General features: G+C 49.6%; 1 protein-coding gene across 1 annotated transcript in view; it reads left to right on the top strand.

The window, feature by feature from the left end:
- The window catches only part of TJP1 (tight junction protein 1), a 189,134-nt gene that overhangs the window by 135,866 nt on the left and 25,576 nt on the right, over window positions 1-27,692 (top strand). The window contains exons 10-21 of the mRNA XM_015419498.1: window positions 324-429; window positions 2,722-2,872; window positions 3,216-3,324; window positions 6,162-6,381; window positions 8,623-8,807; window positions 8,896-8,991; window positions 11,226-11,308; window positions 13,779-13,989; window positions 15,457-15,557; window positions 20,633-20,986; window positions 22,888-23,133; window positions 24,613-25,521. Coding sequence (XP_015274984.1) covers window positions 324-429; window positions 2,722-2,872; window positions 3,216-3,324; window positions 6,162-6,381; window positions 8,623-8,807; window positions 8,896-8,991; window positions 11,226-11,308; window positions 13,779-13,989; window positions 15,457-15,557; window positions 20,633-20,986; window positions 22,888-23,133; window positions 24,613-25,521 — 2,771 coding nt within the window. The remainder of the gene's footprint in view (window positions 1-323; window positions 430-2,721; window positions 2,873-3,215; window positions 3,325-6,161; window positions 6,382-8,622; window positions 8,808-8,895; window positions 8,992-11,225; window positions 11,309-13,778; window positions 13,990-15,456; window positions 15,558-20,632; window positions 20,987-22,887; window positions 23,134-24,612; window positions 25,522-27,692) is intronic.

Genomic DNA, 27,692 nt, shown 5'->3' with positions numbered 1-27,692 from the left:
TCTGACACTGTCAAGGGTCAGCAGTTACTTTCTGGAGACAGCTCTCTCATGACCTCTAATGCCGCCTGTCTTTCTCCAGTCTGCAATTCGATTCAGGGAAGCTATTTCATTTTGGTTGGCCTTACGATCGATGTATTTTTTAAAAATATATATCTTAATGTACTTTTATCTTTGACGTGCCAATAAGGGTTGTCTGTCTGTCTAATAATGCTGTTAACTGAGCCTTTTGCAGGGCGAGCGTTTCCCTGCATTTGTGTCCCACTTTACAAAAAGCGCAGTCCGTTCCATCCAATCTGTTGTCTTTGTCGTGTGTTTCTAAACAGAACCAAAGCCAGTCTACGCTCAGCCGGGACAGCCGGATGTGGACTTACCGGTTAGTCCGTCCGACGGCCCTCTACCGAACTCGACCCACGAAGACGGCATGCTTCGGTAATGGGATTGTTGCTTGTTGCCGCCGCAGCGCTTTTGTCCATAATTAAATGAGTCTGAGCGGAGTCCATAACTAGATGAGCCCGTGGTCATCTCTCCAGCCCAGAGAACATCACTGGTGGTCAGGCAGGAGCCGGACTCTTCGGCTTGTACCGCTTACAGAAGTGCCGGGCAGCCCGGGAGCCACCCACTTCTCCAGAAGTTTCCCCAAATGTTATTTATTCATTTGTAATTTATTTATTTATTTATTGGATTTTTTAAAAAAATTGACCACCCTTCCCTGCTTGCACAAGACTCAAGGGCGGTTCACAACAATTGAATTCAGTAGGAGTGTAAAATAAGTTAAGACCTCAATATTTAAAATATGTTCAGAGCATTTAAACGTTTCGAAACATTTTAAAAACGAGGTGGCGAGTGCTAGCATTCAGTCATGGGGGAGGAGGGTGCCAGTCAGATGTAAGGAAGAAGAAGAAGAAGAAGAGATTGGATTTATAACCCACCCTTCACTATCCAAGGGAACCTCAGAGCGGCTTACAAACTCCTTCCCCTTCCCCTCCCCACAACAGGCACCCTGTGAGGCAGGTGGGGCTGAGAGAGCTCTGAGAGAAACTGCTCTTTTTCAAGGACAGCTTTGACAGAACTATGGCCTGCCCAAGGTCATCCAGCATATGCAAGTGGAGGAGTGGGGAATCAAACCCGGTTCTCCCAGATTAGAGTCCACGCACTTAACCACGACACCAAACTGGCTCCCAACCAAAGGAATTGTCACTGGCCTCAACCAAAGGCCTGGCGGAACATCTCTGCCTTACATGCCCTGCAAAACTGTAATAGGTCAGACAGGGCCCGGATGTCACTCAGCAGAGAGTTCCTCCAGGCCGGGGCCAGGGCGGGTAAGGCCCTGTTCGAGGCCAGCCGGATATCTTTTGGGCCAGGGACCTCCAGAAGATTCTTGCCTGCTGATCTTAACGCCCTTTGGGGGACAGCGTGTGCGAGTTCTGCCACTGCCTAGATTTCCAGGAAGTGATGATGGCATCCAAGTGAGGGCAAAGGGCAAGTGAAGACAAACATCACCACCACCACCACCCAGTTTCAGAGGAGTGTACAGAAATCTGCCTTCTCCCACAGACCGTATTAGTCACCGGTTGTCTCAGTGTGCTGGCTTAAGGGGTCAGTTCTCATTAAATTAGGGAGGCGCGTATTCCCAACCTGGTCCCAGGTACTCTGGAGCAAGCAGTTTCCCGTGTAAGTAATTGTGACTTGCTTTAAAGGGGGAAAAGCGTGGCGTGTTTGAAATTGTTTTTGCACCGTGGTGATTATGCGGGCAGACTTCGTAACTATCCACCAAGATGCAAAGCAGCCATCCGAACGCGCAGCCCTCCTCCTTTCAATAGAGCTGTGAGCCAGGCCAGGGTGTTACAGCCAATGCTCCCGCTAAACTGTGGAGCCAGTTTGGTGTAGTGGTTAAGTGTGCGGACTCTAATCTGGGAGAACCGGGTTTGATTCCCCACTCCTCCACTTGCACCTGCTGATGTGACTTTGGGTCAGTCACAAGCTCTGGCACAGCTGTCCTTGAAAAAGGGCAGTTTGTGTCAGAGTTCTCTCAGCCCCACCCACCTCACAGGGTGTCTGTTGTGGGGAGGGGAAGGGAAAGGAGTTTGTAAGCCGCTCTGAGACTCCGAGTGAAGGGCGGGGTATAAATCCAATCTCTTCTTCTTCTTCTTCTTGTAAGCGAAAAATTTCCTTTGTGAGCTACCGGCATTAAAGTTGTGAGCGAGCAATGTGGCTAATGCATAAATTAGTTTGCCTTGGAGCCGTCCTTCCTGAGTGAATGCAAAAAATGTGTGAGCCAGAGGCTAAAAAACTGAGCTGGCTCACACCAACTCAGCTTAGAGGCAACACTGATTACAGCCAGGGTTCCCTCTAAGCTGAGTTAGTGTGAGCTAGCTCACAGTTTTTTAGCCTCCAGCTCACGCATTTTTGTCTCAGCTCAGGAAGGGTGGCTCCAGGGCAACCTAATTTATGCAGAAGCCAAATTGCTCGCTCACAACTATAATTCCAATAGCTCACAAAGTAGAATTTTTGCTCAGAAGACTCCACAGCTTAGAGGGAGCATTGTTTACAGCATCTCTGGGCCGTTCCGAATGCGAATCTTCAGACTTCATTCTTTGGCTCAACAGTTCACTGGGACATTTATTTATGCGCCGCGGAAGTGTTGTTGATGGGGAAAGGGAGCCTTCTTTTCTCAACTCGACGTGTTTGTGGCGGCTTCAAAAATACTTCCTGATCTTTCAGGCCCAGCATGAAGCTTGTGAAATTTAAAAAGGGGGACAGCGTCGGCTTGCGGTTGGCTGGCGGCAACGATGTCGGGATCTTCGTGGCCGGCGTTCTCGAGGACAGCCCTGCCGCTAAAGAGGGCTTGGAAGAAGGAGATCAGATTCTCAGGGTAGGCTCCAGTGTCTGAAAAACAGCCTCTGGGGGGAAAAAATTGGAAAATGATGGTATTTGGGCCTCTCTCTCTTTTTGGTGCAAACATATGTTCCTGCCGGGGAATTAAGAGCCCCTCCTGACGGTCCCGCCAATCAAAGAAGCTCGTCTGGGGGGAAGACGAAACAGGGCCTTTTCGGTGGAAGCCCCCCAGAATTATGGAACGGGGCAGCTTTCTTTGCTGTATAAAGGTATCGACATGCAGATAGCAGAGAATGCCTAGCTCCTTAGTTTAGGGCCTTGGAACTGTGCAGTGATTTTTTTAAAAAAACAAAAACTAACTGTGCTTGCTTTTGCACCAGGTAAATAACGTCGACTTCACAAACATCATCCGCGAGGAAGCCGTGCTCTTCTTGCTCGACCTCCCGAAAGGGGAAGAGGTGACGATCTTGGCACAGAAGAAGAAGGATGGTAAGGAACTTCCCAGTCCTCGGGGCGAGAGCTCACCTAGGGAATCCCAGGATCACAGAGAGTGATGAAAGTATGGAATTCACTGCCAGCGGGTGTTGTGATGGCCACAGGAATAAAGAGCTTTAAAGGGTGGTTAGATAGATTCGTGGAGGATGAGTCTGTCAAGGGCTGCTACCCATGGTGACCGAGGGGAACTCCACATTCAGAGGTGCTAATCCTCTAGATCTCAGAGCCAGGAGGCAACATCAGGGGAAGGCCTCGGCCGCTATGTGCTGTTGTTGGCCCTCCAGAGGAACTGCTTGGCCACTTTGTGAGACAGGATGCTGCACTAGATGGGCCGTTGGCCCGATCTAGCAGGGCTCTTCTGGTGTTCTTAGAAGGCCTTGGCCTCGTTGGCCCTCCAGAGGAACTGGTTGGTCACTGTGTGAGAGAGGATGTTGGACTAGATGGACCACTGGTCTGATCCAGCAGGGCTCTTCTGATGTTCTTATGAAGGCCTCAGCCTCTATGCCTTGTTGTTGGTCCTCCAGAGGAACTGGTTGGCCACGGTGTGAGACAGGATGTTGGACTAGATGGACCACTGGTCTGATCCAGCAGGGCTCTTCTGATGTTCTTATGAAGGCCTCAGCCTCTATGCCTTGTTGTTGGTCCTCCAGAGGAACTGGTTGGCCACGATGTGAGAGAGGAGGCTGGACTAGACGGGTCCCATAATTTTTGAACTTTAAAGTTTCCCGTTTGCAAATATTGATACAGAGAGACGCTGTTATTACTACATTGACATATAACTCCATAGGACAATATCCTGTTATCATTAATTAAATCACAGTAGTGATCTAAGCCAGAATGCGTCCATTGTTTACACTGAAATCAAGGCCAAGCTGTTTTGGGGGGGGCAACCTACTGCTGAAGCTACAAACAAGGTTTAGGGGAGTAATTTACAACATAGATAAAGGTAAAGGCTTCCCTTGCTCAAAAGCCAGTCGGATCCGACTCTGGGGATGCAGTGCTCATCTCCGTTTCCAAGCCGAAGAGCCAGCAATGTCCAGAGCAGTGTTCCCTCTAAGCTGAGTTAGTGTGAGCTAGCTCACAGTTTTTTAGCCCCTGGCTCACACATTTTTGTCTTAGCTCAGGAATGATGACTCCACAGCAAACTAATTTATGCAGTAGCCAAATTGCTCCCTCACAAGTTTAATGTCAATAGCTCACAAAGTAGAATTTTTGCTCACAAAACTCCACAGCTTAGAGGGAACATTGGTCCAGAGACGTTTCCGTGATCATGTGGCCAGCATGACTAGACGTCGAGGCGCACGGAACGCTGTGACCTTCCCACCAAAGTGGTACCTATTTATCTACTTGCAATTTCTTGCTTTCGAACGGCTAGGTTGGCAAGAGCTGGGACCAGAGACGGGAGCTCACTCCATCATGCAGCACTCGGGTTTCGAACTGCTGAACTACCGGCCTGCAGTTCAGCGTCTTAACCACTTGAGCCACCGCAGCTATTTACATAGCTTATGCCAAATTAATATCATAGCATCTATAACTATCGATCTTTGAGTATAATATTTCTGTCTTTCACTTTTCTTTAAACAGCACCCAATACCTTAAGGGAATGCTTCCCGCAAATCTATTCGTAGATTTGGCTGACCATAAAACCGTTCCACTAACCAAAGTAACTTTTGCAGCACAAGAGTAATAAAGCAGATTAGGAATCACTTGTCCTCATTGCTTCCATTTTTCTTCAGCTTGACTCCAGTTATCTCTTGGTGGTTTTTTTTTTTTAATCTTGAAGGAGGAAGAAGTTCTCCGAGAGGCTGGAAAGTAAAGTTTTAGGCACCCCTTGGTTCTTGGCACACAAGTCTTAGAGAGCCAGTTTGCTGTAGTGGTTAAGAGTGCGGATTCTAATCTGGGAGAATCGGGTTTGATTCCCCACTCCTCCACGTGCAGCTGCTGTGACCTTGGGTCAGTCATAAATTCTTTCAGAGCTGTTCTCTCAAGAGCAGTCCTCGAAAGGACTCTCTCAGCCCCACCAGCCTCACAGGGTGTCTGTTGTGGGGAGGGGAAGGGAAAAGAGACTGTAAACCACTTTGAGGCTGAGTTCAGACTGGCAGTTTGAAGCGCAAGAGAGTCGTGGCAAAAAAGACAAGTTGTTCCGGGTATTCCTGGTCACACTACATTGACTGATGCAGGAGCATACCAGGGAGGAGGTGCAAGGGAGTGTTCGCACTGCTGGCCTGCTCCTGGCGGAGGCGTGTCTGTAAGGCGCGGCTTTCTTTTTGGTAATCTGGCAATATGCACTTATGCGCATCAGCAATTGTGGCTTTTGGCGTTCACACTTCTGGGAAGTGGGCTAAACACGCTCTCCAGTGTTTGCTACCACTTTCGAGACTACTGCAATGTGCTCTATGTGGAGCTACCCTTGAGAAATGTTCAGAAACTTCAGTTGCTAAAGAATGCTGCCATCAGGAGGGCCCTGGCTGGAGTCAGGGACTATATCACTCCAGTCCTGACCCATCTACACTGGCTCTCAATTTGTTTCCAGGCACAATTCAAGCTGCTGGTGCTGACGTTAAAAGCCCTACATTAGCTAGCTGAACTCAGATTCTGACATTTATACAAGATGGTTGCTAACCCAACTGTATTATCAGAAAACCCGGTAAGAGTTTTAAATAGTTAAGTTTTAGATAGATATACCGAATAGAATATCAAGAATATTACTAATGTTAAATAGTTTGTATTGTTTGGGTTTCTCTGTATCAATTGTTTTATATTTATTTAATAAAAGTTATTTTTTAAAAAAAATTTAAAAGAAACCGTACGTTATGTCTCCTGTCTTGCAGTTTATCGGCGCATTGTGGAGTCAGACGTGGGCGACTCTTTCTATATTAGAACTCATTTTGAATACGAGAAAGAGTCTCCCTATGGGCTGAGCTTCAACAAAGGAGAGGTGTTCCGGGTGGTGGACACGTTGTACAACGGCAAGCTGGGGTCCTGGCTGGCGATCCGGATAGGCAAGAATCACAAAGAGGTGGAGAGAGGCATCATACCCAACAAAAACAGGTATCGTTTTGGAAGAATGAGACGTATTGCCAAGTCTTATAAACTTGCGTCGTGCTGCGTACCTTGGATAACATCTCTGAAACGCAGAATAGTTAAAAGGAATTCACTGTAGAATCTGTTTGCAAATCAGTCTGTTTCTTGGAATGCTTTGGAATGGCATGATTATGCTCTTGATTGTAACTTGTGCCTCTCAGGCCCATAGCTACGGTGGGGCTTTTGGGGGATCCGCCCCCTTTCTTAAAGGTCCCACAAGAATTTATCCTGTAAATGCTTTTTTTCCCAATCATTTAAAAACATTTTTAAAGGTGTGCACTCCTTCAAGCAGAGTGGGGTGCTGTAGTTGACTGATTCCGACACTGAGCAAGGGGGTTGGAGTAGGTGACCTCTAGGGACCCTTCTAACTCTGTGTCACGAAACTGGTCTCCTTTCAGAGATTTTTATAGCTAAGGGTTAGCTCTCTTGACTATAGAAGTCATCCCCCCCACCTGTCGGCTTGTTCTCAGAACGGTTGCTGAGGCTGGCAGAAGTGATTAACCTGCAGCAGCTGAGAACTCATCTAAAGTGGTTGACGGCTTGCAATGTAGAGATCTGTCCTGGTCACCACTTTCTGTTGGCTCAATGGCTTTTCTTTCTGTACTGAGAACTTCAGCGTCACCAGGGAAAATTTTGCCCCAGAAGCCACAAAATCATGGCTACGAGCTTGGTGCATCTTAGGGAGACAGGTGAAAAATTAATACTGGGAATGCCCGCACAACACATGCAGCTCCTTAGTTAGGAAGACACAAACAAGATGAGTGGCAGAACTGTTCCTTGGCTAAAATAAGGGCACATGACCCTTCCATTTCCCATCCTTCTGTATCTAGCTGGCTTCTAGTTAAAGAGTTCTGCGGGAAGCTACCTTCAGGTTGTCAGGTCTCCATGGCTACCAGCAGCCAGTGATCTCTTGGGATTTCAGGGCGGGGCAGAGGCGCGGCCACATGAAAGCTTTCCCAGTTGTGCAGTGCCAGCTCACAGCTGTGTGCGCGTAAAGTGGTGTCAGGTTGCAGCCGACTTAACGACAACACCGTAGGGCTTTCAAGGCACGAGATGTTCAGAGGCAGGTTTGCCATTGCCTGCCTCTGCGTAGCGACCCTGGACTTCCTTGGCCGCCGCCCCTTCAAATACTATCTCAGGCTGACCGTGCTTTGCTTCCAAGATCTCACAAGATTAGGTTGGCCCAGGCCATCCAGGTCCAGGCAAGAGATGAACAGAGGTGGTTTCCCTTTGCCTGCCTCTGCATAGCTACCCTGGACTTCCTTGACCATCTCCCATCCAAATACCAACCAGGGCCGACCCTGCTTTGCTTCCAAGCTCCAACAAGATCAGGCTAGCCTGAACCATCCAGGTCCAGGCAAGAGAGAAACAGAGGCGGTTTCCCTTTGCCTGCCTCTGCATAGCAACCCTGGGCCTGGACTTTTTGGCAACCCTGCCAGAGCTGACCCTGTGTAGCTTCCAAAATCTGACAAGACTGTGCTAGCCCAGGCCATCCAGGTCAAGGCAAGAGATAAACAGAGGCGGTTTGCCTTTGCCTGCCTCTGCGTAGCAACCCTGGACTTCCTTGGTGGTCTCCTATCCAAGTACCAACCAGGGCTGACCTTGCTTAGCTTACAAGAGCTGATGAGATCGGGCTAGCCTGGGCCGTCCAGGTCAGGACAGATGAATAGGGGTGGTTTGCCATTGCCTGCCTCTGCGTAGCAACCCTGGACTTCCTTGATGGTCTCCCAGGGCTGACCCTGCTTAGCCTCTGAGATCTGATGAGATCGCACTAGCCTGGGCCGTCCAGGTCAAGGCAAGAGATGAACAGAGGCGGTTTGCCCTTGCCTGCCTCTGCATAGCAACCCTGGACTTCTTTGGTATTCTCCCATCCAAGTACTAACCAGAGCTGACCCAGCGTAGCTTCCAAGATCTGACGAGATCGGGCTAGCCCGGGCCATCCAGGCCACGGTCCTTACAGCTATAGTCCGCCTTAAAAGTCGGGATCTGTTTTCCCGTACGGTCAGTGCCCAACGGGAATGAAACTACTTTAATGGGCGGGCAGCGGCGAGCCACCTCTGTTGTCTCTTAACCTTGAAAAACCTGCAGCTTCGCCCTAACTCTGCTGCAGCCTGATGTCACTTTCCAGCCCCGCCAGTCCCAGCAGAGGGAGACACACAAATTCTCCCCTTTCCGGTGTCCGTTGCCATTTTTGTCCTCCTTCCGCAGAGCCGAGCAGCTGGCGAGCGTGCAGTACACGCTTCCGAAGACGGCTGGCGGGGACCGGGCCGATTTCTGGAGGTTCAGGGGCCTGCGCAGCTCCAAGAGAAACCTCCGGAAAAGCAGAGAGGATCTGTCTGCCCAACCGGTGCAGACCAAGTTTCCTGCCTACGAGAGAGTCGTCCTCCGAGAAGGTAAGTGCTCTGGCTTCAAAGAAGATCGAAGGCACGGAGGGACGACTCACTCCTCGGAGACTCACCGGCACGTTCCTTTCAATTCCAGCTGGATTTCTCAGGCCGGTGACCATCTTCGGGCCAATCGCCGACGTGGCACGAGAGAAGCTGGCGAGAGAAGAACCGAATATTTATCAGATTGCAAGTAAGTTTTCCCTTTGCTCTTTCCGCGGAATGCCCCACCCCAATCTCAAAGGTGTGGCCACGGCCTCAGAGCTTTTAGTGGAATTGTTGAGGGATAGTCAAGGTGTCCGTGTAAACTAGAGCTAGAATCAAGTCCAGTACCACCTTAGAGACCCATAAGATTTTTTAGGTATGAGCTTTGTGAATCAAAGTTCCCTGCATTAGCTTCAAGAGGGGACTGGATAAACATACAGAGCAGAGGTCCATCAGTGGCTATTAGCCACAATAGATGGAACATTCTGTCTGGAGCAGTGAGGCTCTGCATTTTTGGTGCTTGGGAGGCAACAGTGGGAGGGCTTCTGGAGTTCTGGCCCTGCTGGTGGACCTCCTGATGGCCCCTGGGTTTTGGCCACTGTGTGACACAGAGTGTTGGACTGGATGGACCACTGGCCTGATACAACATGGCTTCTCTTATGTTCTTACGTCTGGGGAAGTGATGTTCTGTATTCTTGGTGCTTGCGGGGGCGGGAGGGCGGACAGTGGAAGGGCTTCTGGAGTTCTGGCCCTGCTGGTGGACCTCCTTATGGCCCCTGGGTTTTGGCCACTGTGTGACACAGAGTGTTGGACCGGATGGGCCATCGGCCTGCTCCAACATGGCTTCTCTTATGTTCTTATGTCTGGGGCAGTGATGCTCTGTATTTTCTTGGTGATTTGGGGGGGGGGGACAATGGGAGGGCTTCTGGAGTTCTGGCCCTGCCGGTGGACTTCCTGATGGCCCCTGGGTTTTGGCCACTGTGTGGCACAGAGTGTTGGACTGGATGGGCCATCAGCCTGATTCAGCATGGCTTCTCTTATGTCATTATGTCTGGGGCAGTGATGCTCTGTCTTCTTGGTGCTTGGGGGGGGGCACAGTAGGATGGCTTCTGGAGTTCTGGCCCCGCTGGTGGACCTCCTGAGGGCACCCGGGTTTTGGCCACTGTGTGACACAGAGCGTTGGACCGGATAGGCCATTGGCCTGATCCAACATGGCTTCTCTTACGTTCTTATGTAAATTGTAAGTGCTTTCAAGGAAATCGCCGGCGAGATATGCAAATGGATAACAGAGCGCGTGAAGCTGCATCGTGCCCTGCAACCTGAGTTCCATCTTGTCCAGTGCAATCTGTTTTGAAGCTGGCTACCACAGAGGTTTCTCCCGTCCCTCTTTTTACCCAATAGCCTTTAACTGGAGGTGCCTGGGAAAGAACGGGTCTGCTCCTGCACGCGTAGCAGATTCTCGCGGCCCAGTTCTTAACCAGCTGCGCGAGAATAAACTATGTGTCGTTGAAAAACTGAAGTTTCCCCCAACCGTGGTTTAATTTCTGTTTCTAAAATCACCAAAGTAGCACCTTCCTGTGCAAAGTCCATGCTAATCTTCTCTGTATCGTTCCAATTGTAGTGTATGTGCTTGACCCCCTTAATCCTTTCAGATAGTTTTTGCTCAAGCTGGGTTTCCACAATAGAATACAAAACGGGCACTTCTAGGCTTCTCTAGTACTGCCCTTCTACACCTTGGATTTCAAGGAGCCAAAGCTATTGTCAAACAAAGATGATGGGACACGTCTCTCCAGAAGCACAGAGCACGAGCCTCACACTTTTTAGTGGTGAGAAATAAAAAACTAAATTTTGCTTTATCCAGTTACCTTTATTCGTTAGGACTCCCTAAGCACCGCAGAGCTTTTACTCCAGCACGATTAAAAGTTCTCCCGTCTGCCCTCCTGCAAGGGAGATACATACACTCATGGCCCATACGCAGGCCGACGCTGTCCTTGTAATTCTGGACAGGTCGAGACAATTGAGCACGCTCTTTCATCTTGCCGATTTTACCACGAGATTCGTTCTAAATATATTACTCCAATAATCGTCGCCTACCCAGGCAGGTCTAACCAGTTTTATTCTACTCTTCTTTTAGCTGGCATTTGTAATGAAACCGCTGCTAAGGTGGCAAGGTTTCGTGCTCTGGCCATCCTAATCAGACAGAAGGCTATTTACTTCTTAGGAAATTTTAAAATTCACTTTGTCTTATTAAAAAAAAAAAAAATTATCTGTATCAACTGTCTGGTTGTGTTCTTGCTGTTAACGATATGCAACGTTTTAAGGTATTTCCTGATCTTTGATCGTAACAAATCGAATTGAATTGACATTGTGAGCAAGAAAGGTGAAAGTGTTGTGCGTAATGACTGACCGGTGGGTGATAACTGACGGCTTTCTCTTCCACAGAAAGCGAACCGAGGGACGCCGGGACGGACCAACGTAGTTCTGGCATTATCCGTCTCCATACGATAAAACAGATAATTGACCGAGTAAGTGATTAAGCGCTCAAACTGTTTTCACACACTCCGTAGTAACAAGTGGTCGGGGAAACACTGGTGTGCGCTGTTTTTCCAAGGAGGCATTGAAAAGGCTGCGGTTGGGTGGGCCTGACTTTCCCATGGCCGCCAACCTGCCGCTTTTGACTGCTTCATCTTAACCCTCTCTTGCCCCTTTTTCGGCCCTTTCTAATTTTGCAGCAAGCTTTCTACATTTGACATCCTTTGCTTGCATCCGAGTTCCTCTCTTTTCTGCAAGACCCTTCCATCGCTTTGGAAATTACACTCCAGGGGGGATTTAATTTCAGGGAGAAGGATATGTTTTGGGTAGGAGGGAGGGATTGACCCACGCGTAAGTTATCCGTAATTTCCCCCCCTCTCCCAAAAGACTAGAACTCGAGGGCATGCGATAAAGCTGATGGGCAGTGGGTTCAGGACAGACAGAAGGAAATACTGCTTTACACAGAGAGTGATTAAATTCACTGCCAGAGGATGTAGTAATGGTTACAGGAGTAAACAGCGTTCAAAGAGGATTAGATAGATTCATGGAAGATGATAAGGCTATCAATGGGTACTAGCCATGCTGGCTAAAGGGAACCTCTGAATCGCAGTGCCAGGAGGCACCATCAGGGAAAGGCCTCAGACTCTGTGCCCTGTTGTTGGCCCTCCAAAAGAACTGATTGGCCACTGTGTGAGACAAGTTGCTGGATGAGATGGACCATTGCCCTGATCCAGCAGGGCTCTTCTGATGTTCTTATGAAGGCCTTGGCCTCTGTGCCCTGTTGTCGACCCTCCAGAGGAACTGGTTGGCCTCTGTGTGAGACAGGATGCTAGACTAGATGGACCCTCACTGATCCAGCAGGGCTCTTCTTAGGTCCTGATCAGGGGAAGGCCTTGGCCTTTATGCCCTGTTGTTGGTCCTCCAGGGGAACTGGTTGGCCACTGTGTGAGACAGGAGGCTGGAGTAGATGGACTGTTGGTCTGATCCAGCAGGGCTCTTCTTAGGTTCTTATGTAGGCCTCGGCCTCTATGCCCTGTTATTGGCCGTCCAGAGGACCTGGTTGGCCACTGTGTGAGACAGGATGCTGGACTAGAGGGACCACTGGTCTGATCCAGCAGGGCTCTTCTGATGTTCTTACGTACTTAAATAGCGGCTCTGGGAGTTTGGAAGTTCCCAAGTGAAATAACGCCATACAGGAGACTCTGCAAGGTGTCGGGTATGCACTTTTGCTCATCACTTTGCCACTTGCATTTTCAGATGTGTGTCTTAGGGCCAAACCACGTAGGATGGGTGGGGGTCTGTGATGCAAACCCCAGATGTGTCACTGTCTTCTAAAAAGCTGTCACCGGCACCCACTGGAAATGTGGTCCTACCACCAATGTTCCCTCTAAGATGTTGAGTCTTGTGAGCAAAAATTCTACTTTGTGAGCTACTGGCATTAAAGTTGTGAGCCAGCGATTTGGCTACTGCACAAATTAGTTTGCTCTGGAGCCCTCCTTCCTGAGCTAAGACAAAAATGTGTGAGCTGGAGGCTAAAAAACTGTGAGCTAGCTCACACTAACTCAGCTTAGAGGGAACACTGCCTACCACCGCGGTTTACACCTCAGTAGGGAATAAATAACAGTAGCGCTGTTTCTCTTCGCGGGCTCAAAACAGCCTCGGGGTGTACGTAGCTTGCTTCTTAACTTGCCTTCTTGTGACTGCAAATGTCTGCTGCTCTCCACCCTCCTGGTAATTAACCCTTTTGCCTGCCTCTGATTTTTGCCCTTGTAATGGAGCTCTCACGGCTGAAGTGGGGCGTCACCTGACGCTGCCACCACTCTGCATTCAGGATCCCTTGAGAAGGCCCAGAGCACCCTCCCAAGACCTTCAGACCTCCCTTTTGGCCGAATAATAGGCGTGAGGACCAGGCAGAGTAAACAACAAATAAAAGTTTTATTCCCACAGGAGGGCAACCCAATATGGGAAAAACAAGATGCAAGAAAAATAGCAATAAGGGGGTGAAGAGAAAAGAAACCAAATGGCCTAAAGAAACCAAATGGCCTAACGTGACTAGACTCACAGTCTCCTAGCTCACTGTCTCAAGTGGGCCTCAGACTGCTCACCCTTCCTCTCAGGGTGAAGGTCTCTCCCAGCAGCAGCCCTCCTTCTGGCCCTGCTCTCTTCAAAGAAGAACAGCTCTTCTTCTGTGCCAGCTCTTTTATTAGAAGTGCCAAAACCTCTCAGGGGCTTCTGGGAGTTGTAGGCCTGGCCTCCTCCCACTGCTACTCAGGCTCCCTGGGCCTGCCTCTAGCTGCACAGCCCAGATCATGACAGGAGCGGTTAAAGGGAGCCAGCTTTTAGACCTGACGCGAGGCACGCCTGAAGAGAAACTTTGCCTCTTCAGATTACCTTTAGAACACAGTTCCTCTGGGACGGCCTGCTGCCGGAGCGCGTCATTTCCTCCCGCTGCTGTTTCCGCAGGACAAACACGCCTTGCTCGACGTCACTCCAAACGCGGTGGACCGTTTGAATTACGCACAGTGGTATCCCATCGTGGTGTTCTTGAACCCGGATTCCAAGCAGGGCGTCAAGACCATGCGGATGAGGCTCTGTCCCGAATCCCGGAAAAGTGCCAGGAAACTCTACGAGAGGGCCCACAAGCTACGGAAAAACAACCATCACCTCTTCACAGGTGAGTGCCCGGAAGGGACCGTTGAACGGCGCTTAAAAGCACCGATGTGTCAGGACCTCGGAGTAAGACGCCCAGGGCACTTTTTGTAGCAGGAACTCCTTTGCATATTAGGCCACACCCCCTAATGTAGTCAATCCTCCAAGAGCTTACAGAGCTCTTCTTACAGGATCTACTATAAGCTCTTGGAGAATTGGCTACATTAGGGGTGTGTCACTTAATATGCAAATGAGTACCTGCTACAAAAAGAGCCCTGATAGACGCCGTTTTGATAACAGTTGTGTTATTAGACTAAACTTGTGATATTGTTGTGTTGTGTTTCTCTTGATGGAAAGCCAAACTAGTTTCTGATAGGATGTTAGTAGTGTCAGACTTCTGAACGTCGTAGAATTTGCAATGCCGTGTTTACTTCAACAGTAGCTCTGCCTTCAGCAAAATTGCTGCAGTGATCCATCAGAGGTCCATCAATGGCTATTAGCCACAAGGTATAAGTAGGAACCAGTGTTCCCTCTAAGCTGAGTTAGTGTGAGCTAGCGCACAGTTTTTTTAGCCTCCAGCTCACACATTTCTTGTCCACACTCAGGAAGGATGGCTCCAGAGCAAACTAATTTATGCAGTAGCCAAATCGCTCGCTCACAACTTTAATGCCAGGAGCTCACAAAGTAGAATTTTTGTTCACAAGACACCATCGCTTAGAGCAGTGATGGCGAACCTTTTAGAGACCGAGTGCTCAAACTACGACCCAAAACCCACTTATTTATCGCAAAGTGCCAACACGGAAATTTAACCTGAATACTGAGGTTTTACTTTAGAAAAAACGACTCATACATTAACTTAAGATGATCCAAACAAAGTAAGGAAAGCAATCCCAAATGCTTTCATTTACTTAAAATTATTTGGCAGAGACTTCGACACTTTAATGATGGTCTGGGCCTGGCTGGGGTGATGGCACGCGTGCCCACAGAGAGGGCTCTAAGTGCTACCTCTGGCACATTGGTAGAAACTCTCAATCTGGGGCAAGGGATGCTCTGTATTCTTGGTGCTTTGGGGGGGGGGCAACAGTGGGAGGGCTTCTGGTGTCCCGGCCCCACTGGTGGACCTCCTGATGGCCCCTGGTATTTTTGGCCACTGTGTGACAGTGTTGGACTGGATGGGCCATTGGCCTGATCCAACATTGGCTTCTCTTATGTTCTTAATATGGAGCAGAGAGCCATCAGTGGCTGTTAGCCAGAAGGTATAGATAGGAACTCTCGGTCTGGGGCAAGGGATGCTCTGTAGTCTTGGTGCTTGGAGTTGGGGGGGGGCAACAGTGGGAGGGCTTCTAGTGTCCTGGCCCCACTGCTGGACCTCCTGAGGGCACCTGGTATTTTTGGCCACTGTGTGACACAGAGTGTTGGACTTGATGGGCCATTGGCCTGATCCGACATGGGCTTTTCTTCTGTTCTTATCTTTTTTATTTTTTGTTTTTAGCCACTATTAACTTGAATTCGATGAACGACGGCTGGTATGGCGCTCTCAAGGAAGCAATTCAGCAACAACAGAATCAGTTAGTTTGGGTTTCGGAAGGAAAGGTATGGGATCTCAGTCTCCACTCTTACTGTTCAGAAGCATTTAGTCCGCTTTTCCCCTCGAAGGAGTTCCTGTGAAGTGCACAGACCATAGAATTGGTTGTAAAATCAAACTCTTCTCCATCAGAATCTTCGCTTGCCTGTTAAATGAGTGGTCATCAGTGGGGACTGATTCAGTCGAGACCTGCAGGCAGTTCACAGAGCCTCCACCTGCTGCATCAAAAAGCCTGAATAATCACCCTGTCTGTCTGTCTGTCTGTCTGTCTATCTATCATCTGTCATCATCCATCCATTTATCCGTCCATCTATCCATCCATCTGTCTGTCTGTTTGTCATCATCATCATCTATCATCTATCTATCTATCATCATCATCTATCCATCCATTTGTCTGTCTGTTTGTCATCATCATCATCTATCTATCTATCATCTATCTATCTATCATCATCTATCCATCCATCTATCCATCCGTCTGTCTGTCTGTCTGTTTGTTATCATCATCTATCATCGTCCATCTATCCATCCATCCATCTATCTGTCTGTCTGTTTGTCATCATCATCATCTATCTATCTATCTATCATCATCATCTATCCATCCATCTGTCTGTCTGTCTGTCTGTTTGTCATCATCATCATCTATCTATCATCTATCTATCTGTCATCATCATCTATCCATCCATCCATCTATCCATCTGTCTGTCTGTCTGTTTGTCATCATCATCTATCTATCATCATCATCCGTCTGTCTGTCTGTCTGTCTGTCTGTCTGTTTGTCATCATCATCATCTATCATCTATCTATCATCGTCATCTATCCATCCATCCGTCTGTCTGTCTGTTTGTCATCATCATCATCTATCATCTATCTATCTGTCATCATCATCTATCCATCCATCTATCCATCCGTCTGTCTGTTTGTTATCATCTATCTATCATCATCCATCCGTCTGTCTGTCTGTCTGTCTGTCATCATCATCATCTATCTATCTATCTATCTATCTATCTATCTATCTATCTATCTATCTATCTATCTATTGGATTTCTACCCCACCCTTCCCCCCGAGGCAGGCTCAGGGCAGCTTACATAAAATTTTTAAAAACAGATTAAAAACATATAACAAATTCTAAAGTGCGATACATCGATGTTGCATATCGGGTGGCAAACAACAGCTTTTGAGCTGCCTTTTCAATTTGCTGCTACCGAGACTACACAAGTAGATCTATCTATCTATCTATCTATCTATCTATCTATCTATTGAATTTCTACCCCACCCTTCCCCTCGAGGCAGGCTCAGGGCAGCTTACATAAAATTTTTAAACACAGATTAAAAACATATAACAAATTCTAAAGTGCGATACATTGATGTTGCATATCGGGTGGCGAACAACAGCTTTTGAGCTGCCTTTTTTATTTGCTGCTACTGCGACCACACAAGTAGGGAGCTATTGCGCACGTGTGAGGAGAGAGCCTTCTAGAGAGCGAGGATTTTGTGCCGTTTCGCATACACAAGGAGAGAGTTATTACACACGTGTGAAGTGTCTCCTAGAGAGCGAGGATTCTGTGCCATTTCGCATACACATATAGGAAGCTATTGCGCATGTGTGAGGAGGAGCCTCGTAGAGAGAGAGGATTTTGGAGCCATTGCACGTATGCAAGTAGAGAGCCTTCTAGAGAGCCAAGATTTTGTGCCACGGCGCATATGTAAGTAGAGCATCCTAGAGAGTGAGGACTTGATGCATTGGGCATACGCAAATAGAGAACTATTGTGCTGAGTAGAAAGTGAGGATTTTGTAGTATTTTGTGTTCACATTCAGTGGAACAGCAGGATGAGGTCACTCGGTGGAAACTAGCTTTGATCTTTGCTTGTTGCACGTATCCAAGTAGAGAGCCTTCTAGAGAGCCAAGATTTTGTGCCACTGCGCATGTGTAAGTAGAGCATCCTAGAGAGTGAGGACTTGATGCATTGCGCATACGCAAATAAAGAACTATTGTGCTGAGTAGAAAGTGAGAATTTTGTGGTATTTTGTGTTCACATTCAGTGGAACAGGAGGATGAGGTCACTCGGTGGAGAGGATTCCTCAATAGCTTTGATCTTTGCCTTTTTTGGCCTTAACAGCAGTGAGGTCATCTCTGACTGCTTCTCTTCCCGTCATGTGATTTCTTGTCACATGCTCGCAGGCCCGGAAAGGTTGACGATCACTGTATTAAACCAGTCACAAAGCCTCCAGTCTAACGCAACCACCCAAGGGTGCTCTGAAATAGTGCCACTTTAAACTCCCTCCCGGAGGAGAGTTTAGACTGTGCAGACCTTACCTCACCTGGAATAGCCTTAGTATATACAGGGGCAGATGCGACCTCTGTAGAAGGGGCAGAGAACACTGATGGAAAGCCCAGAGTTGGTGCATAGACTCAGGGGGGGGGACGTGCAGATCTGTCCTCGCAGAGGAGGGAGAGCTGGTACCTGAATAAAACTTGGTCTTAAAGGTGCCACTGGACTGTTTTGGACCGGGGGGGACTCTGCTTCTTGCTCTGACTGAGTGCTACTGGGAGCAGGGGGCGGGGCTTTTTCCATGTGCCTGCCCCTTGGGCTCTTTACTGCCAGAGCTCTGCTCCTGTGCGCTCCCGCAGGGAATGACCCCTGAGAAGCAGCTCTCCCTTTCTGATCAGACCCTGTAAAGGTCACTGTCGGAAGAGATTACGAAACCTTAAAAATGAGCGATTTGCTGGAATATAATTCCAAACCACTTTCTGATGTGGCATATGTGTGCGTGGATGGGTGTGTTCTGCCGTTAAGTCACTGCTGACCTATGGCGACCCTGTGGGGCTTTCGAGGCAAGAGGCGCCCAGAAGTGGTTTGCTGTTGCCTGCCTCCATGTTACAGCCCTGGTACTCCTGGGTGGCCTCCCTCGCAAATGCTGAGCAGGGCCAACCTTGCTTCGTTTCCGAGAGATGCGATGAGCTCAGAATAGTTAGGGCTATCCAGGTCAGAGTTCTGTGTCTCTAAAGACAGTCTGATTGGATTACGTCTTCCCACAGCGGTGTGGGAATATGGAGAGAGGTGCTCTCCGCCAAGAGCAGAGGTTGCAGCAGTCTGTCCCTGCGCAAGAGATCCGTCGCACACTACAAAGGTCCTCTTTGCCCCCGGCACGGGCCAGCAGCCGCTGTGCCCCGAAACCCTTCCGCTGCCTGCATCTCTGCCCTCCCAGTAACAACCGGCAATTTTGCTGGCTTGTAAGCGATTATGTAAGGGTTGTTGTGGGTGGCTTTATCTCGAACTGACATTTTCAGGACAGCAATTCGTTGGGATTCAGAAATCTGTCCTGAGAAGCCATAGTGAATTCGCAGTCCAATTTGGGGCAGTTTGTCCTTCGTATCTCTCTGCGGGGACCTGGTTTATGTCTAATTTCACCTGCCGTTTCATTGTCTGCTTCACAGCACAGAAGTCCTTTTGGGGGTCTTTGACAAAAGAGCCGTACAGAAATAACGTTCAGTACAATAGGTAATCGAATATCTCATGCATAGGACACGTTTAAAAGTAAGGCAAATAGCATAGTTATGGGTCATATCGCATAAAACCTTAAACACAAATTGCAGTGGGCAACCATATTTACTTTTCAAAAGTAATCAGGGAACATGGGCACAGATCAGCAATTCCTCGGTATTCCTGAGTCCTCCATTTCCACTAAATGCCAAATCTTTATCAGGTATTCCTTACTGATCTGGTACCAAACTGGATTTGTAATGACTGTCCAGATTGTACAGTTTGTCACTGTTTATAGCCATGTTCATCTTACAGGATAATTAGTGCAAGGTAAGTAAGATTGACTAGTTGGTACATAAAGTCTGCGAACTGCATTTCAGAAAGTCCCGGATCTGTGAATATTCTTTACTCTGTTTGGAGATTTAATCTTAGCTTGAAGGAATGACGGCTGAGGGGTGACGTGATCGAGGTTTATAAGATTGTGCATGGGATAGAGCAGGTCGAGAAAGAAGTACTTTTCTCCCTTTCTCACAATACAAGAACTCCTTTTGGGCACTCCATGAAATTGCTGAGCAGTCAGGTTAGAACAGATAAAAGGCAGTCCTTCTTCACCCAAAGAGTGATTAGCACATGGAATTAACTGCCACAGGAGGCGGTGGCAGCTACAGACATGGACAGCTTCAAGAGAGAATTAGATAAACATATGGAACAGAGGTCCATCCGTGGCTATGAGCCACAAGGGATAGACAGGAACTCTCGGTCTGGGGCAAGTGATGCTCTGTATTCTTGGTGCTTGGAGGTGGGGGGGCAACTGTGGGAGGGCTTCTAGTGTCCTGGCCCCACTCCTGGACCTCCTGAGGGCACCTGGTGTTTCTGGCCACTGTGTGACACAGAGTTTGGGACTGGATGGGCCATTGGCCTGATCCAACATTGGCTTCTCTTATGTTCTTATATGGAGCAGAGGTCCATCGGTGGCTATTAGCCACAAGGTATAGACAGGAACTCTCGGTCTGGGGCAAGTGATGCTCTGTATTCTTGGTGCTTGGAGGTGGGGGGGCAACTGTGGGAGGGCTTCTAGTGTCCTGGCCCCACTCCTGGACCTCCTGAGGGCACCTGGTGTTTCTGGCCACTGTGTGACACAGAGTTTGGGACTGGATGGGCCATTGGCCTGATCCAACATTGGCTTCTCTTATGTTCTTATATGGAGCAGAGGTCCATCGGTGGCTATTAGCCACAAGGTATAGATAGGAACTCTCGGTCTGGGGCAAGTGATGCTCTGTATTCTTGGTGCTTGGGGGGGTGGCGGCAACAGTGGGAGGGGCTCCTAGTGTCCTGGCCCCACTGGTGGACCTCCTGAGGGCACCTGGTATTTCTGGCCACTGTGTGACACAGAGTGTTGGACTGGATGGGCCATTGGCCTGATCCAACATGGGCTTCCCTTATGTCCTTACGTTAATCTCTCTTCTGTTGTCAGTGATCTCAGTTCTGTTATGAATATTATTCTGTTGTTAGATATTTCAAAATATTGCTTTGAAGTCTGGGGTGGAAGAGCCACCCATTTGCACGCTGCGGCAATAAAATCCGATATGTTTGACACAGGCAGATGGCGCTACAAGCGATGACCTCGACCTCCACGACGACCGCCTGTCCTACCTGTCGGCTCCGGGCAGCGAGTACTCCATGTACAGCACGGACAGTCGGCATACTTCTGACTACGAGGACACCGACACGGAAGGCGGGGCCTACACCGACCAGGAGCTAGACGAGACGCTCAACGACGAGGTGGGGACACCTCCCGAATCGGCCATCACGCGGTCCTCCGAACCCGTAAGAGAAGATGCGTCGGGCATGCACCACGAGAACCCAACGTTCCCTCCTTATGCGCCACCCGCTCAGCCGCAACCAAATCACAGGATAGAGTCGCCTGGGTTTAAGGCAAGCACTGCTCAGCCGGTAAGGAGGAAAGTTTTTGTCTCTGCGGGTTTTACGGGGCGACCTTTGGGAACAGTGTCCCGTAACGTTTCTGCTAGGCCGAGCAGCGCGAAGGACGTCTTACTAGGCCCGATCCTCGTTCTCCTGCTCCGTTTTTTGTGCCCAGTAGTACTTCACAGAGCAGCAAGATTTTCTGGGTATAAGCCTTCAGAGAGTCAAAGCTCTTTTGGTCAGATGCCAAGCTTTACTCTCCAAAGCTGGCACCCCGAAAAACCTGTTCGGTGTTTCTGAGGTGCTACTATACTCAAAGCTAGCTTTTCTACTGCAAACCAACATGGCTTCCTCCTAAAACTAACTTCATGGGAGGTTTTTGTCAGGCGGGGGGACAGTCTTCACCCCCTGGGACAGTCTTCAACCCCTCCTGCCTCTCTCCCCCTCGGCCAGGAAGCCGGAGCAGGGGCTCGCCCCACAGCTTAAGGGCCCCCATAAGAGGGGCGAGCTCGGGGCCAGCAGCAGGGAGAGGAACACCAGAGGTTCCTACGTTCCAGAGGGTAAAAAGGTAAAGGTAAAGGTTCCCTTGCTCGAAAGCCAGTCGAATCCGACTCTAGGGTTGCGGTGCTCATCTCCAAGGTGCACGGAACGCTGTTACCTTCCCACCGGAGTGGTAACTATTTATCTACTTGCAATTTCTTGCTTTCGAACTGCTAGGTTGGCAGGAGCTGGAACTAGAGACGGGAGCTCACTCCGTCATGCGGCACACTCGGGTCTTGAACTGCTGAACTACCAACCTTCCACAGCCTGCAGTTCAGCGTCTTAACCACTTAACCAGAGGGTACCCGAAGATAAAACCCTTAAGGGGGTCCCCGGACTCTTACCTCCCAGGCCGGCCCAAGGAACACTGACAGCCACGGGGGGTCTGGTTGGGGGGACCCGGGAAGCATCCCCAGCGACGTTGGCCTGATAGAGAAGAAGCAGGGTGGGTGCGAACAGGCGGGATTGAGGAACGAACCAATCCCATGGCCATGCTACTCAGAAGTCGGGAGGACGGGGAGGAGTCAGAAGGAGGGAGAGTTAAAAGGGGGAGGAAGCGCTGTCCAAGGAGGATGACACCTGGTGCTTATGAGGAAGGGGGGATGGTGACGTCGGGAAGAGGAGGGCCCCGATAGCTGAGAGAGAGAGAGAGAGAGAGAGAGAGAGAGAGAGAGAGAGAGAGAGAACGGAGGAATCGCCCAACCTAACCCAACCGTGGACTCGGGAATAAGCACAAGTAGGCAGAGGTCGGTGATGTAACCAACCTACCACCAGGTGTCTGAGGTGCAGCAAAGGGTGAACCGACCTCCGGTACCCTGGAACCCTCCCTCCCCACATCACGCTGACCCCAGGCGACCCTCACAGTCTTCCGCCGTAGACAGACTCCAGAGTCCAACTAGTTGACATACTGGGATATCCACCAGTGGATCTCCTTTGCAGATTTCCTGCTTAATAACTTCTCCTCTCCCCCGTTCCCTTGGTTTAGGTTTGGGCTGTAGTTCTAGGCGGGTTTTAATATTCCCGATGCAGTTTTTGTACTCTCAGTCACGCACGCATCCTTCACTGCTGTTCACTCCTCTGGGAGAAACAGGCCCGTGCGGTTGCCTTTAGGTTTATCCCACATCCCCTCTCCAAATCTGCTGGCAGGTTCTATAAGATGCTCCAAGGTGAATTCTCAGTTATTCCTGGCAGCCCAAACAGATGGGCTTTTATTTAACCTTCTGTACATCCACGTCAGCCGGAGATTGTGTTTACTAAAGAATGTTCCGTTAAAAGACTTTGTGCACGACCTTCTTTGCCCTGAAACTTAGATCCTGTGCTATCGTGAACTGGCAAACTGTATAGACTGTACCCCCCCAAAAAAAACCCTATATATTTTGAACATTCCACAGAAAGCGGACGCCTCACCTGCAGCCCCCTACCTTCCCCCGTCGCCAGAACCAAACCCTGCGGCTTCCTCAACTTCCACCGTCCGCCCCAGTCTAAGCCTCACTAATGTCAGATTGGAGGAGCCAGGCCTGGCTTCTTACAACTCTTTCCAGTCTCAAGCCGGCCCCCTCAGAACACCCATCATGGAGGCGCCTCATATAATGCTAAGAGATCCAGAGCCGCCGTCCTTGCACACAGACCCAGCAAAGGTACCTCTGCATGGGCCCGTTTTCACTATGCCACGTCGAGAGCTCGCACGCGATCATGATTTGCTTTGCCTCCCCCGTGCGACGTCCGCCCCCCCCCCCATTTCTCTGCGCATGTTTACAGCTCACAAAAAAGAATCTAACGAATAATCTAACTTCTTGTTTTGGGGTTTGCATGAGCTCTGTTAATTCTTCTGCGGGAAATCAAACGTCTGATTTAGAGCTTGCAGACTCATTTCGTTTCAAAGCTTTTATTTTATTTTGTTTTAATGAGCACGTGGCTTCTCTTTTTCTCCGGGACGTTAACGTGACTTTTGGGGAAATGTGGGATGTCCTCCAAAATCCGCCTCTGCTTTACGGCCTGCCTGTGATTAAGGGGAGATGGCTCCCAGTTGTTTAGTATGTTGGTCGCTGGAATTTGTCGGACTTTGCCGAAGGTTCTCAAACAAATCGTAAAATTCAAAAAAATAATAAAAATAAGGCAATTTCAATCTGTACTGAATGTTCGCATTTCGAGGTGGGAACGGCCAGATGTGGAAGAAGGGGAAAAACAGAAACCAGCATAACATACACTAAGAAGCATTCAATTGGCTATGGCATCCCAGATCAGTGCAACACAACATTCTTACAGCCAGGGTTCGTTTCATAGAAAAAGAGCTAGGGGAACTCATTAGCATAACTCATTAACATATGCCACACCCCCTGACATCACCGGAAGTGTGTCATAAGGCCACACACTCCGCCCCCAACGGTCCCGGCTGCCGGCGGCGGCCTTGCAGCTCCACTTCTCCTGCCTCCTCCTGGCTGAATGAGGGCCGGAAGCGGGGCAGCCGGAAGCAGGGGGCAGGGCTGTCCCCCCGTACCTCACCCGGGGGAACTGCGATCCCCCGCGATCCCCCCCCCGAAATGACCTCTGCTTGCAGCCACCAAATTGTGGTGGAGAGCCTGTAGGGTGTAGTGGTTAGAGCGTTAGACTAGGAATCTGGGAGACCCAAGTTCGAATCCCCATTCTGCCATGGAAGCTTCCTGGGTGACCGTGGGCCAGACACACACTCTCCACCTAACCTACCTCGCAGGGTCGGCGTGAGGATAACATGGAGGAGAGGATCATGCAAGCTGCTTTGCGTTCCCATTGGGGAGGAAGTCAGGGTATAAATAAAGTAAAAATTTTAAAAAGGGTGAGCTCTAGCTCAGATTTGCTATCTTGACTCACTCAAGGAAAGTGAGAAGCGTCCTTTCAGTAGGGTCTACCTCCTACAGTGAGAACCGTGGTTCTAGATGATTGCCTCTTTCATGGATTGATTTTAAATTTATCAGCATACTGAATTCCCAAAAATAATGACCTGTGCCGTCCGGTTGTTTTATTATTCATTTAGAGAGGAAGTGAAATGCCGGTTTTTAAAAAACGTCCTGCCACATTTTAGCCGTTAAGGTCCCCGGCTATTCAGGTGCCTGAAGCAAACTCTTGTGGTTTCCCTGCAGATGTACAGGAAGGACCCCTACATCAACGAGGAGCCGTACCTCAACGAGGAACCACCCCGGCAGAACTACGTCTTGAAACCTCCAGCACACGGTCACGCGACGCAACGGCAGGACAAGGAATCCAGTCTGGCCTATGAGCCGCAAGGCCAGTACCCGGACAAACAGCCCAGCAGAGATTACGAGCCCTTGGCGTACAGGTATGAGTCCACGAACTACGTAGACCAGTTCCCTCGCGGCTACGACCCTCGTCTTCACTACGAGGAGCGCGTACCCCCCTACGACGACCACTGGGCGTACTACGACGAAAAGCAGTCCTACCAGCCCAGGCCACCGTACGACAGCCAGCCGTCCAGAGACTTCGATCCCCGGCAAAACTCAGAAGACAGCACAGACCGCAGATCCTATTTCCCAGCACAACCTCGCTTCGAAGAGCCGCCTTCCGCGGCCGCTTACGACAACAGGCCTCGCTACGAGCACGCCTCCAAAAATTTCGGCCTCCCGCAGCTGAGATACGAGGAGCAGTCCGCCGCCGGGTACGAGGCTCACGGAAGATACAAAGCGGAGACGCCCACCTACGCCTCCACTGTGCCCAGGTCTCCCGAACCGAAGCATTACTTCGAGCCGCAGCCCAGAGGCTACGAGCCGGCCCTGCCACAAGGGTTCACTGCTAAAGTCGGACAGTACGAGCCTTCCCACAACCCCTCCGGGGCACCTCCTCCCCTTCCGCCGCAAAGCAAACCAGAAGTTCTGCCTTCCAACAGTAAACCACTGCCTACGCAACCAGCGGAAGAAGAAGACGACCCGGCAATGAAGCCGCAGTCTGTCCTCACGAGGGTCAAGATGTTCGAAAACAAAAGGTCGTCGTCGCTGGAGAAAATAAAGGACTCAAATGATGCCCCGGTGGTCAAGGTAGAGAAACCGCTTCTTGGTCACTGCGCGGGATGACCCCTTGAGCTGCCTGATGTTGTCTCGAATTCTTACAGGCATAGTGAATAGACAGGATATACTGGGCTACCCCTCAGTTGCGCCCTCTCAGCTGTGGAGTCTTGTGAGCAAAAATCCTACTTTGTGAGCTGCTGGCATTAAAGTTGTGAGCGAGCGATTTGGCTGCTGCATGAATTAGTTTGCTCTGAAGCCCTCCTCCCTGAGCGGAGACAACAATGTGTGAGCTGGAGGCTAAAGAACTGTGAGCTAGCTCACACTAGCGCAGCTTAGAGGGAACACTGGTACCCATGTTACCAGTTAGATTTATTTATTTATTTATTCATTCATTCGCTTTACTATCCCGCCCTAACCCCTAAGGGTCTCTGGGCGGCTTACAGAGGGTGCTAGTCACATTTACAGAATCCAACCTAGGGCCACAGACATATAGGGGTGGTGACTACCCTATCAGGCACCCTTTTTCCGGCGGATCTTCTTCGGTTGTTGTCCTGTTCTTTTTTTGCGGGAGGTAGTCGGCGGCGTCCCTTCTGGTGCTGGTCTTTTGAGGTTCCCTTCTTCCGGCTGTAGCGATTCCATTTCCGGCCAGGACCACTCGCACTTCCGCGCACGCTCCGCTGCGGCCTCTGTCCCGATGAGGCTCCGGCCTGCTGCGTTGATCTAGACTTTGCGGTGCTGTCTTTCTGAAACATTACCTAAGGCCCTGACTCGGACGGCCCAGGCCAACTGTATCCCTTCGGATCTTGGAAGCGAAGTAGGGTTGGATGGGAGACCACCAAGGAAGTCCAGGGCTCTGCTACACAGAGGCAGGCGATGGCAAACCGCCTCTGGTTGTCCCTTGCCTCGAAAGCCCGATGGGGTCACCATAGTTCAGCTGTGACTTAGTGGCCCTTTCCCCCCGGGGCTCTTTTTGTAGCAGGAGCTCCTTTGCATATTAGGCGACACACCCCCTAATGTAGCCAATCCTGCAAGAGCTTACAGTAGCCTCTGTAAGCTCTTGGAGGATTGGCTACATTAGGGGGGGGGTGTCGCCTAATATGCAAAAGGAGCCCTGCGTACCACTCCTGAACTGCTCTTGCCGTTAAAACTTCCCCTGTTGTTCAGATCACCTTCAAGGTGTTCAAGCAGAGGCTGGGTGATTACTGGACGCTTTAGGTCATCTTTTGTGGGTACCCGGGGGGTTGGACTGGACGGTCTGTAGGCCCAACTTTAGAATTCTGTGGCTGTTACATATTCTCCTAAGGCTTTAAGGATGAACCTTTTGGAGGATGAAGGACAGAACCTCAGAATGGGGGCTATTGGTGTAATTTGAATCAGCAAATGGTGCCGCGAGTATTCAGAGGCAATCTTCCTGCACTGGAGACCTGATACGGTGCAGGCATCTCGCATGTGGGCCAAACCTCCCTGTATTCAAACCTTAGCTAATCCGTGAACACTGTTCCCTCTAAGCTGAGCTAGTGTGAGCTAGCTCACAGTTTTTAGCCTCCGGCTCACACATTTTTTGTCTCAGCTCAGGGAGGAGGACTTCAAAGCGAACTAATTCATGCAGCAGCCAAATCGCTCGCTCACAACTTTAATGCCAGCAGCTCGCAAAGGAGGATTTTTGCTCACAAGACTCCACTGCTTAGAGGGAGCATTGCCCATGAATACAACGAGGGTGGTAATGCTGGCCTGGATTACGGTATTGTTCTGAGGATAATATGTGTGAAGTCCTTAAAATGCTGTAGAAATACTGGAAATAGTTCAGTGAACGTTCAGCCCTTCTGCCAAGCTCATTTCAGTGGGGAGAGTTAAGCACTAGGTTGAAACTTATCTCCCAGTAAGATGCTTAATTCTGCCTGGGCTGAGTTCCCAGCTGCATGGATCCACCTGGAGGATGCTGATATCCAGGCCTGTAGCCATGATTTTGTGACTTGTGGGGCAATTTTTTTTTCTGGTGGGGCTGAAGTTCTCAGTGCAGAAAGAAAAGCCAGACTTCTTTATATCCCTAAATTGCAGTAGTTCTGATAGCAAGATACAGGAAAGAATGTATACAGTTCTCAACTGCTGCAGGTTAATCGCTTCTGCAAGCCTAAGCAACCATTCTGGTAACAAGTCGGCAAGTGGGGGTGATCAAGAAAGCTAACACGTAGGCAGAAAAC

This window comes from Gekko japonicus, unplaced genomic scaffold, assembly GCF_001447785.1.
Source record: "Gekko japonicus isolate JY-2015 unplaced genomic scaffold, Gekko_japonicus_V1.1 scaffold653, whole genome shotgun sequence".
NCBI classification, from domain to species: domain Eukaryota; kingdom Metazoa; phylum Chordata; class Lepidosauria; order Squamata; family Gekkonidae; genus Gekko; species Gekko japonicus.
The sequence above is the reverse complement of the archived record's forward strand: the minus strand, read 5'-3'. Positions and strand labels throughout refer to the sequence as shown.